The sequence below is a fragment of the Habropoda laboriosa genome, unplaced genomic scaffold, assembly GCF_001263275.1.
Source record: "Habropoda laboriosa isolate 0110345459 unplaced genomic scaffold, ASM126327v1 scaffold948, whole genome shotgun sequence".
NCBI lineage: Eukaryota > Metazoa > Arthropoda > Insecta > Hymenoptera > Apidae > Habropoda > Habropoda laboriosa.
The window spans coordinates 70,427-83,739 of record NW_017101033.1 but is presented as its reverse complement, the minus strand read 5'-3'; the positions used below and the strand labels follow the sequence as shown (position 1 = coordinate 83,739).

The 13,313-nt window shown below is 38.2% G+C and overlaps 1 protein-coding gene across 1 annotated transcript; it reads right to left on the bottom strand.

The window, feature by feature from the left end:
- Positions 1-7,097: 7,097 nt before the first annotated feature.
- LOC108577991 (3-hydroxyacyl-CoA dehydrogenase type-2-like) lies at positions 7,098-10,146 on the bottom strand. Its single transcript, XM_017941233.1, has 4 exons — positions 10,132-10,146; positions 9,413-9,574; positions 8,286-8,712; positions 7,098-7,294 (listed from the first exon to the last, which is right to left on the bottom strand). Exons 1-4 carry the CDS (start codon positions 10,144-10,146, stop codon positions 7,098-7,100), a joined length of 801 nt encoding a protein of 266 aa, XP_017796722.1.
- Positions 10,147-13,313: the final 3,167 nt, after the last annotated feature.

Below are 13,313 nucleotides of genomic sequence, written 5' to 3'. Positions count from 1 at the left end.
AATATGAAAGAAGAAGCCGGCGTGTGTATGTATAGTAGATATACGTATGCAGCCGTTCGCGGCGTAGATGGCTCCGGGGCTGTCGATGAAGACTCCAGAGGTTCAGGTTCGCGGACGGAGGCAACCTGGGGAAAACGAATGGAGTGGGAAAAAAGAGGGAAGAGTCGATCCACCGCGTATTTCCACCTTGCCGCCTCTATCGTGGGCGCTAAAATACATTTTCCTACGAAGTGTCGTCACGGGAGGACCTCCAGCTGCTTGGTCGTGATATTCTACATGCGTAATGTTCACTCGAGGATATTTCCATACATAAATTTCATCCGGAAGAAAGTAAGTGGCTGTGCAGCTGCACGTCGACGCTGATCACGCGATGTCCCCGGGAACGCTGTCGGCTGATCGGGTCTTCCGTCGGTTACCAGGATCATTATTCTTTGTTTTGCGACATCTCTGACTTGGGCTTCTTTTGGATTAGATACTGTACAGGGTATCTCGTTCAAATCGATCCACACGAATATCGTCGATAGCTATTGATGACAGCGAAGAAAGTTGTATGGCTTCGAAGAATATAAAATCTCGACGTGCGTTACGAAAAGTAGCATGTTTCATTTGTCATACAATGAACAGCACGTGTTAGTTTGTCACGTAAACAAGCACATTTCTGTAGGAACCGACGGAAAAATTTTCGAGGGACCCAATGGGAATCGAACTTCGGCTTAGCAAGCCGAGACTTTGCACACTACGCCAACTACTCCCCCTCTCTTTTCCGTGGTCGGTTTCCTATGTGGGTATGGAGGCCCCGATACTACATTTCATTGTCTCTTACGAATATCAGGTCACGAAGAATAGCACGAAAACTAACTGACTTAAAATCAGTTTAAGTAGTCCAAATACATTGTTCATCGAAAAATTCAACATTTGAAAATATTGTTTAATAAACAATAACCCCATCCAATCTCCAAAACGAACAAAAATATGAACATGTTTCTCACTCTTGTCTCCGATGTACTCAAGAAGCGAACGAATTGAAGAGAGATAACAGCCAGCAATTCCCAGAACCCTTACCTCCATCGATAACAGTCGTGACGCGGACCCGAGCCTGCCTCAAATAAGGGGGTATTCTGGTCTAGAAGTATAAAAAATCGACTTTACGATTTTTATATTTTTCGAATGTTTGTAGTCTTAACAATATATTCCCCAAGTATATTTTTGAAATTCAAAAAAATAACGAAGTTGTAGAGGTTTAAAAGAAACTGTGCGCGGATTATCGTGCTAGCTGAATAGCTACAGATGATAGCTACAGAGCTAATAGATGAACAAGTCTTACTAATAATAAAGCTGATTTATAAACATTTGACCTCACATGACTTATTGGCGAAATGTGTGAGAGCTAACACGAAAAATAGTCGAGTCGCAATTCTCTAATATGGATTTTGTTCCGAAGCACAAATCAACGACAACAATTCAAATTGCAACATTTCTAACTGTTTGCATATTTCATAGAGGAATTAGCTTTCTTTGAGAAATGAATGCCACTATGGGAATCAAAATGGTCCCCAGAACAAAGAAATTTATCAGTAACGAAGCTAAGGTACGTTGAAACCGATCGGAGCAGCGCAAGTCAGATGCAACAGAAAAAGTACAGAATTGCTTGTAATTATAAACAATCGGATCAGTTAGAATTTTACGAAGAAGAGGGAGGATCGCTGTATAGTGTAGATATTATTGATTGATTATAAGTGCATCTAATTTCTCTTCATTGTATCTAAACTTAAACTGAAACTTTAAACGCGATTTTCTCGAAACCATGTTTTGCGAAATGTTTGCCACGATATCTCAATAACGGTGTGTCCGATGTTAATGAAATTTTGCGTGGATATTCCAAAATGTCGTCATTATCGTCTGAACCAAAATTATAAAGATATCTGCAAAATTGCATTTGTAATTAACAAATTAATCTCACCATTGAAGGGACTTTTCTATTTAACATGGCACCATTTTGCTAAAAATTCATTTTAACAAATGATTTTGGTTCAGACGATAGCAACGCTTTTACTGAACAGAATTTTCTTTAAATTATTTGTTTCTGACGTCTACGAAGGATGGAATCATGGCAACCAATTAGACGTACACACAATTTTCATGCTTTCATACAGACATCTTACACTTATTGCTTCACGCTAAAAAATATATATGAATATTGTTAAAAGGTTGATTAAATTATTAGAAAAAATTTCGTGTACTACATTTACTTTGATTATCCATAAAAAATTCTGAAAGGTGGCAATGAAACTCACGCGCTAGACCAGAATACAGTAAATTTCCTACAAGAGTCAGTAAATTTGGATTCTACAAGTGACAGTACAGATGGTCCTACGCCTAGCTCTGCGTCATTGCTACGCCCATGTTATCTCGCTCGCAGTACGAGAAAATACATTTTAAGCGTAGGATTACAGTATTATGCTTTATAATTAAAACGAAGCGAATATACACCTATAACGTCGGCTAGGAGATTGTATCTCGTCGCGTCATTAACATAACACACTGCGGCACTACTCGTACTCAAAATGAAGTACGATTCTGCTATGCATTCTGGACGTGGCATCGAATTTTCGAACTACGATGTGGTTGAAAATACAAGTAATTAAATATTTCGTCGATAGAAATGATTCCAATAAATAAAAGTTCCCAACGAAAACTTACCTTTTTTTGGTACCGAATACAAAGGTGTGCTTGGTTTTTCAATATCTCACACGGTTGCCGTGTTTCTGTTAAACGAAGCGAATATACAAATATAATGTCGGCTAGGTGATAGTAGTTCTTAGCTACTTTCACGTAACGCAACGGTACGATACCAGTACTCTAAATGGAGTACGAATCTGCTATACATTCTGGACATTGGCGCCGCATTTCCGAACTATAATGGTGGGGGCAAATACAGATAACTAAATATTTCGACGATAAAAGTAAATCCTAAATCTAAATGTGGCCAACGAAAGCTTATCCTTTTTTGGTACCGAATACAAAGTTGTGTTTTGTTATTACAATATCTCACACGGCTGCCGTGTTACTGTTAAACGATGCATATATACACATATAACGTCCCTCATGGACATAGTATTTCATCGCGATATTCACGTAACGTACCGGTGCGATACTCGTACTCGAAATGGAGTACGATTCTGCTATGTATTCTGGACATCGGCGCCGAATTATCTAACGACGATTGTGGGGGCAAATACAGCTAATTAAATATTTCGGCTTTAAAAATATTCCCTATGTAGTAGGATTTATGGATTGATAGCATATTCTTTGGTATCTGGGAAAAATACACAAATGTTTATTTACTTTTCGTCGGTACATGTTAAATATTTGATACAGAATAATTTTGAACAAGTCAATGTAGAGTTCGAGCTGTTGCTTTCGCTTTCGGGCGTCCGGCTTTAAACAGCCGTACTCTCCCGTTACAATATGAACGAAACGGATAAAACGATTCATAACAATTATTGTGGGAAGTCGTCCGATGAGCCTCCTGTACTCTACTCTTTGGAAGGCGACCGGCGGATAGTCCAGACGTTCTCTCCATTCCAGGAGCGACCCAGGTATAGCTCTCGTGCTCTCCTATCACAATATTCTGTAATACGCGTGAAGTGAATTATAACAATTATTGTGGGAAGGCGTCCGATGAACCTCCTGTACTCTACTCTTTGGAAGGCGACCGGCGGATAGTCCAGACGTTCTCTCCATTCCAGGAGCGACCCAGGTATAGCTCTCGTGCTCTCCTATCACAATATTATGTAATACGCGTGAAGTGAATTATAACAATTATTGCGGGAAGGCGTCCGATGAGCCTCCTGTACTCTACTCTTTGGAAGGCGACCGGCGGATATTCCAGCCGTTCTCTTCATACCAACAGAAGTACTAAGTAATCCTCTCCGAGCTTCCTCAGGCGTCCGGGTATCCTCCCTGTACTCTCCTCTCTCAGACGCGCCCGGCGGATAGTCCAGCCGTTCTCTCCTCCAGAGAGTGACCCAGGTGTCAGTCCCCGTACTTTCCTGTGCTGTAAGGCCGTCCGAAATCTTGGCTTCCTACTCTCCCACTCTGAAGGGCGACCTCTCTCCAAGCAGACCTCTCTCCCAATAGAGTACAGCAAGAATGACGGCCGCGTCCGCGGCAGTGGTATATATATTTGACCGTTGCTAATGAAGCGCGGCTAATCAACAAGACGCGTCGCTAAGTATTTTCCCGCACGAGACCGCGAGTCTCCCGCGGAAAACCGCGAGTCTACCGCGGATCGCAAGCTAGTTTCTTCTAGACGCTTCTATCGCTACGCGATTATTCGGCTGACGACGAGGATAGAGTGTCCTCTCGCGAAAAATGAAATTTTTGGCGTCTTTGTTGCTAGTTGTTACACCTACAAATAAATGTTCCCAACGAAACCTTACCCTTTTTTGATACCGAACACAAAGGTGTGGTTTGTTTTTTCAATAGGTCAAACGGTTCCCGTGTTACTGTTAATCGAAGCGAATATACACATATAATATCTCGCTTGGAGATAGTGTTTCTTCGCGATTTTCACGTAACGTATCGGTACGATACTCGTACTCCAAATAGAGTACGATTCTGTTATGCACTCTGGACAACTGCGTCGAATTTTCTCACTACGATATGGGGGAAAATACAAAAAACTAAATATTTCGTCGTTAGACAGAATTCCAACAAGAAAATGTTCCCAACGAAACCTTACCTTTTTTTGGTACCGAATACAAAGGTGTGATTTGTTTTTTCAATAGCTCAAATGGATCCCGTGTTACTGTTAAACGAAGCGAATATACACATATTACGTGGCGCTTGGAGATAGTACTTCTTCGCGATTGTCACGTAACTTACCGGTACGATACACATTCTCTAAATGGTGTACGATTCTGCTAAGCATTCTGGAAATCGGCGTCGAATTTTCGAACGACGACTGTGGGTGCAAATACAGATAATTAAATATTTCGGCGTTAAAAATAATTGCTTCAGCTAAATGTATGCATCAAAAACTTATAATTATTTGATCCCGATTATAATAGTGTGCGTGGTTCTTCAATATCTTACACGGTTGCAGTGTTGCTGTTAAACGAAGCGAATATACAAATATATCGTCGGCTAGGTGATAGTAGTTATTCGCGAGTTTCACATAACATACTTGTGCGATACACGGACTCCAAAAGGCGTACGATTCTGCTATGCATTCTGGACGTCGGCGTCGAATTTTAGAACTGCGATAGTGGGGGCAAATACAGATAATTAAATATTTCGACTTTAAAAATAATTCCTTCAGCTAAATATATCTAGCGAAACCTTACCTTCTTTTGGTACCGAATACAAAGGTGCGCTTTGTTTTTCCAATAGCTCATACGTTGCCGTGTTACTGTTAAACGATGCGAATATCCACATATAACGTCGGACATGGTTATAGTATTTCTTCGCGACCTTCGCATATCATATTGGGACGATTCTCCTACTCTAAATGGCGTACGGTTCTGGTATGCATTATGGACGCCGGCGTCGAATTTTCGAACTACGATGGTGGGGGAATATACAGATAACTAAATATTTCCACTTTAAAGATAATTCCTACAGCTAAATGTATGCATCGAAATCTTAGAATTTTTTGGTCACGAATATAAGCGTGTGTCTGGTTCTTCAATATCTCACTCGGTTCCCGTGTTACCTTTAATCGATGCGTATATACACATATAAAGTCGCGCTTGGAGATAGTATTTCTTCGCGATTTTGACGTAATGTACCGGTAAGATACTCGCACTCTGAATGGAGTACGATTCTGCTATGCACTCTGGACATCGGCGCCGAATTTTCGAACTACGATGGTGGGGCAAAATAAAGATAATTAATTATTTCGACGTAAATAATAATTCCTGAAACTAAATGCGTCCAACGAAACCTTACCTTTTTTTTGGTACCGAATAAAAAGGTGTGCATTGTTATTCAAAGCTCAACGGTTCCGCTCTTACCGTTAAACGAAGCGAATATACTCCTATAACGTCGGCTAGGCGATAGTAGTTCTTCGCGACATTATTTTGGGATAAAAAAACGTAAAATTAAAAAAGTTGATATTTAAATCGCTTGGTTGTCTCGACTCACGTTTCATGCTTATCTTTTATTCGCTGTCCTTGTCTACGTTCGGCAAACTACAAAGGCGGGCGCGGGGCTCGAAAACGTAGTCCCTGACTCTACGAGTGTCAGGTTTAGCTTCCTTGAGGTCTGACACTTGTGGAGAATATACTGTACTCCCTTAAGCGAGGAATACCGTAGATTCGATCATATCTGACTTACATAGTCCAAAAAAGTCTAAAATCATGTCGATTGCTGTGGTATAAAGTTAAACATGTTTTTTTTCATAGCCAAGCATTCATCAAACGTGCTTCTTTTCGTCGCTGCAACCGGTATATGCTACTTTTCATGGCAAATTACTCGAACGTGTTAGTTTTCACAGTGAAAGACGAAACATGCTATTTTTCGTAGACCACCCCATTCAAATGTGCTACTTTTCGCGTCGGAAAAAGAAACGTAATATTTTTCGTGACAACGGAGACAAGCATGCTGTTTTTGGTAAGACAAATGAAACGTGCTACTTTTCGTAACGCACGTCGATTTGACGTGGGTAGTTCTTTTTATTTATATTATATTTGAACGAGACATACCGTAGATGAAAGTTTTCGACGAATATGATGATAAAATTTATTTCTCGAATTAATGAAAATAATATATCGTATAAGTGGTCTCGTTAGTTGTACGAGTGACTGGTTGGGAAATTATAATTCGAACGTAGGTTACGAGCATGCGACGGTACATCTACCTAAAGACAACGAATATCCTTCACGTTTTGTGTTAACGTATTAAATTGTGTTACAAAGTAAGCCAATGTTTATGTTAAATATTAAATTGAGCGATTCAGTTTATTTTCGCGAAGTTGTATTATGAAATGATCACATTTACTGCCGAAGTGATATTTGTCGATGACATTATCGAAGACACGATTATCACGCACGCTTGCGACAATATCTATGTTCCTTTGTCATAAAAAGTCGTAATTAACATTTCGAGTCTTGTTGGCTATCGCCAACTTGACTGTAGCGGAAGCCCATATCTATACGTATATTTTCGGCGTTTATCAATGGATTCTCGATGCATGCTTGAATCAAATGAGCGACCTCTTCACATGTTCCGTAACGTTTCGGCGTTAGTTTCATCGTGACCCAATGCTTTTTTTCCTCCGGTTTTTGCACAGCTGAATTTCAGAATTATCGATAGTATCGAAGTATTTATTTATGCAATACAACTAATAAATAAGCCTATTATTCTAGTAATTAACCCTTTTGTTACGTTCCATTTATGTCGAAAGAGAAGCCATATGATTTTGAAATTTTTCATAATGCCTTTTTCATTTACCCTTTAACCCCTTTACTCTCACATTTTTCTTAACTTAATGTGCCAAATAAGATCAATTTTGTTTTCTTTTTTTCATTATTTCCTAAGCGAATAGAAATAAATTTTTCATTATTTATAACGCTGTAATTTACTCTTTTTGTCATAATAGAAAGGATAACGCAATATGGAAAGTGAAAGAAAATAATTTTAAAATGTTGCACTTATTGGAGGATTAGTTGTGCACGTGTGAGACATGTGCATGAACGTTAAAGGGTTAAAACCGAGAGATAATTTCACCGAGCCCTGTATGTACACTCCCGTTCGTAAATATTAGGAAACTTAAATATAAAGCAAACCTAAACAGTTCTCATAAAATTATTATGATATTGATCAAAATGATTATGTCTGGAATCCTGTAGTACAAGTACATACATGAAATTCAGTTTGAAAATTTGTTGCAGGTCGTTGAACCTGTCTCGACAACCGCTTTCATATAATATAAAAACAATTACAGTTATCAATATTTCAAAAAATTCCTCCCATCATCGTTACGCGAAAACCATTGCAAATTTGAGAAATCTATTCAAGTCATCGCATTGTGCATACAAAATAACGAAAATTTGTCCTCTTCTATATTCCTGAAAAATCAACCGCGTACGAGAAAAAATGCTGGAAAATAATAGCGTGAACACGTGTAATTTAAATCATGTAATCATGATCACTCTCGTTTAAATCGTGTAATACTTTCTGTTCGAATATGACAGGTGCCTTGGTACTTATGAACAGCAGTGTACTTCCTTCGGCAGTAAAAGGTTCGCGACCACAAGTAGTCACAAGTAGCATTGACATACCTGTCATAGGACTCTCTATGTAACCAGGACATATGCCGACGACACGTATCCCACTCTGTGCGAGTCCTCTGGCCATAGGCACCGTCATGCCAGAAACCGCGGATTTCGTGCTGCCATAGGCTACCATAGTGGGTGGTGGCTCATACGCCATCATACTCGAAAGATTGATAATAACACCTCTCTGCTGATTTGCATCCGGTTTATTTTCCGCCATCAGACCAACCATTAAGCGGGTTACGTTAAACAAGCCCCACACGTTTGTGTCGAACAAACACCTGTACATTTCGATCGAATGAGGCTTTTTATTCTTGAAATCGTACAACGCCTCGTATCCGGCGACACCGGCAGAATTAATCAACACGTTCACACCGCCGAATTTATCCTTCACGCATTTCATGCTGTCTAAAACGTCCTTCTCGATTCTTACCTGTGAAACGGTTTCGTTAGAACCTTTGAAATAGAGAAACACTCTTTGCTAAGTTATCTTTTCCGACACTTTTCAAATTACAAGCTTACGGCTATTTTATTATTACCTATCCATTGCACTAAAATTCAATTGATTCAAATTACACGAATTAGAGGAAAAATTTTTCTATTAAACTTTATCAAAAAAAAATGGAAAGTAACTTTCATTACTTAGGAATTATAAATTTACGGTTGTTTTCTTATTATCTATCTATGATTGCACTAAAATTCTAATTTTATTCTATTATCCACGTTGCACTAGAATTGCACAAAAATTGTTTCCATCGAACTTTGTCAAACAATAAAATTACTTGTCAAGTGAATACGATATACCGTGATATACAGAGTCTATTAAAAGTAGGACTAAAATGTACAGGTCGACGAGACAAATTTCTTTGAGCGAAGCAAAAAGCCTTGGCCAACGAACACTCTTTTAGTTCCTCCATCAACCCGTACAGTTTGAACTTGTGCTTTTGAAACATTCTATACAACGTTAGAAGATTTTATGGATCGTGTGGAGTGCTAAGTAAAGCAGAAAGAAAGGTGATACAATTCGGTTTGGTTTAGAAATGTCTTCGAAGAAGTTAAGAATATTTGCCACGTATAATGCACAGATATATTCGTCTAAACGATATCGAAGACTTACGAGCAATTGAACTTACGTCGGTACACGTATATAAAGCTTTTTCGCCCATACTCTCGGCAACTTTAGCTCCATTGCAAGATATATCGGCCAGCACCACCTTGCCACCTTCGCAAAGAATTTTCTCAGCGATAGCCTTTCCGATACCATTCGCACCCCCAGTTATGTAAGCGACTATATGCTGAAAACCATAATTAACCGTTCCTTTTATATGTTTTCGAGAAAATATTTTCTAAATGAAATCTTCAATATATTTTCTTTTCTAATCAGATCAGTATAAGAGTTGTGATTCTGTATAATACTTAACAAACAGGGAAATGTTTTTTCTAACATTTGTATCGTAGACATTTTAAATGTGAAGTTACTACGTATAAGTGTAAGTACATTTTATATTCAACATATTTAGGGTTGTACTGGGAAGTGATTGCAATATTTTCAAACACATGAACAATTTTTTAATGTATAATTATATAATTTATTTTGTACCACAAAAGGAAAACGAGTTTTATTTATAAGATACTTCCTTTGACAGAATAGGTTGCAGAAGTTTTCCTCAAATTCCTGTACGATTTGTTAATAATTTTAAATATTGTTCATTCGCTCCTCTTATGTATTGTATAAATTTTACGAAATTTAATACAGCGATATTTAAACAATTTTGTCTCAATAATGTTTAAAAGATTTTAGAAATATTTAGCGTAGAAAGTGTTGGTAAGAGGAGAATTATTCAAACATTACCTGCATCTTCCCCATTTTGACATTCCTTGGTAATTACACACCAACGGGGCTGAAATTGGATTTTTCTTGTTCCCTACTATCCCTCGTTTGGTCTAAGAAGATTTCAAGTTAGTCAAGTACTTCGGATATTCTAAAAAAAAACGAGGAAAACTTTAAAAACCCGATGAATCGAGTTTCCTCTTTCTTCCACTTTTTTAGGTACTTATTGCAGGATGCAATTGTATTTACGAAGTTCCTTCAAGTATATGCCACGATAAATCAGACTTATCCATCTCAGGGGAAACTGTAACAAAATACTGGTCGACTGAAACTTACATCACTTACCAATTATGGACTGTATCTTCTACCCTCTCACTGACTTTCTATTTAAATCAGTTTATCCTTCATAATAATCTTCGAATAGCTTCAATGACAATTCAAAACATAGAAACAGATGGCAGTCAAAGATGAACGACTGTCATTCTATTTTTCATTCAATATTCAACGTTCTTCACGAGTATAGTTCACAGAGATGAGGTCTAGTGTACAACGAAGTATTTCATTGTAATATGGCGAAAATTCGAATTTTCTGAATATACAGGGTGGGCCACGTGAAACAAGCCACCGAATTTCCTTCTCTAGCTATGGCGGCACGAGAAAATTCCTGTACGTAATTTAAATAGTTTCTAAGGGCGAATAAAATGAAAGACAAATTGTTTTGATGGAAGAAATGGCAAAAAATTGTGGCGACCGCCACGGTGGGCCTACGTATCTAGGCCTGGCGACTCTTGGCCCTCGAGGCGAATCGACATCTCCGGGTTTCTTCGTCCTCGAGGACGAGAGTATAGCCTCGGCAATGTAGGCCCGTGCCACCGCTTCCTGGGACTTTCCAAGGGAAAAAGGGGCTACTTAAGGGAGCCCCGAAAAAGGCACCAGGCCCTTTTTTTCGTGGACATTCTTTCTACGTGCATCGTGTCGCCTGCACTTTAAAAATAGTTTAAGCGTTATCGGATTTAAATAAATATATATTTCTGTTAAGCAACCTTGGTGTAATAATTATTTTTACACCACGTCACTTCCAAAAAATTAAAGAAAGTTTCACGTGTAATTAAAAATTTTAGAGTGTAAGTTCATTACTATGCACGTTTAAATGTACATTGATGTCTGCTACAACGTACAGTGAAAAAATGAAACATAGGTGACTTTGAAAACAAAATTAAAAAATTGACATCTATGAAAAAATTTTTCTTTTACACAAATTTTCTCGCACCCCTATAGCTAAGTAGAGAATATAATTAGGTGGCTTGTTTATGCTAGCCCATGCTATATGATATCACAATTTTTTTGATTAATTTCTACAAATTATAAATTAAATAAGTCCATTTACTTTCTAAATTGCATAACGTGCAATTAAAGATTAAAATATTCCCAGTTCTGATTTTTCCAAGTTCACAGTGTAAAATAAATTATGTCATAATTTCATTCATTTATTACCAGGTGAAAGAACGTTTCTCACATTTACTCAATAGCAGAGATTTTTGCCCCGCGGAAATTCTTGCGTGAAAGTTCTTCCGTAGAAACCTTTGATGCGTCGATCCGTTAAGGCGGCAACGTCAACCCGACGATATAACCTAATTCTCGACGATTAAATGCAACGGTTGCGATAAGGCTTGTAAATTGAGCGAATTATGCCGTTGGTACCGGTACGTACACGACGTAGCCTCAACCGATTAACATGCGCATTACGCGAGGTCGGAACGCTCAACCTGACATTTGCATTGGAACGTGTCGAACAACCTGAGACCTCTATAACACCTGGTGCCATGGATTACTTGTAACTCTCTGTTTTATTGATCGTAAACTGCATTGTTGAGACACCGTGTTGAGCTCGAAAGGAAAGGGAAGTAATGAAATCTTCTTGCGGTGCAAATGCAAATGCGCCGAATCAAAGAATGAAACGATTCTTTTAGCTCACTTTAAAAATTCAAACTTCCATCGATGTACATGCAGCAATGAATCTGCTCTTGACGATTTTCATTTTAAACAATAGCACAGGTTGTTGTGTTCTAAATTTCAATTGTAATACCATTATTTTTCATTATGTCACAATTTTAGAGGCTATAAGAGTACATTTTTACAGACAGTTTTAATGGTTTTCAATTGGAGTGTGTGATAGAGTAGATTTGGATAGTGTTATCTTTCCCAGGGTTTATTGCTACCTGTTAACCCTTTGATTTACGATTTTTTTACAGCCTACACATGCAAGCGCCAGTTATTTATTGTTTTAATACTGTATTAGATAAGCAAGGTAAATGTATCACGGAGTGTTTATATTTAATAATCTTCAGATTTATAAATCAAAATGACAAGTTAGAATTAAAATTAATCTTCGTTTCTAATATAACTGTTTTCGTCGAATCTTGATCAGAATCTGTGTCACGAGTCTCACTCGTTATTACAAGGCAAAGAGTTAATAAAACTGAAATGCATATCTAAGCGATATGTTGCTTTCGTTTTGCAGTTATTTATTAAACAATCTTAGATATTACACGTAACTAACTTATACAAAAATATGTAGCATGTATCATAATACGTCCACTTTGAGGACGAATTTAGTGCTTAAGAATAATCAAGCAAGTTTGCATTTTTCACCTTTGAAATAGCTATTACCTACAGGGCGTCTCTGCAATAGTGATATTTTCAAAGTCGTTTTTCTCGAAAACGAAGCCTTGTGTGCAAAAATTCTATTCTGCACATTTGACTTATTTTTTCACAAGGAATCACCCTTTTTCCGATTGTACTGAAATTACAGAGGCACTGTATGTATTGAAACGCCCTTCTGTACTGCAGAACCTGCATAAGTAACTATTATTCATTAGGATAACTCGGTGGACTCCAACCTAACTAGAGAACATTGCATTCACACCTCTTCTAGAAACACTTGTAATATACTTTCACGGTGACAAAGGAAATGACGAGAGAGAGAGTGAGGTATGAAGAAGAAGAAGACGGGAGGAGAAATACGAAAGCCCTTTGAAATCGGTCACGTTAAGAAGCGATCGGCCGCGCGATGGAAACACTTCTCCTTGATCTCCGACAAATTGTTAGTTCGTATGCTCGACCAATTTCAATCCTGCTCTCGCTACTTCCAATTTCCTGAGCGTCATTACCGGCGTTCGTAAAGCCCCCGTCGAAAGGCCAGG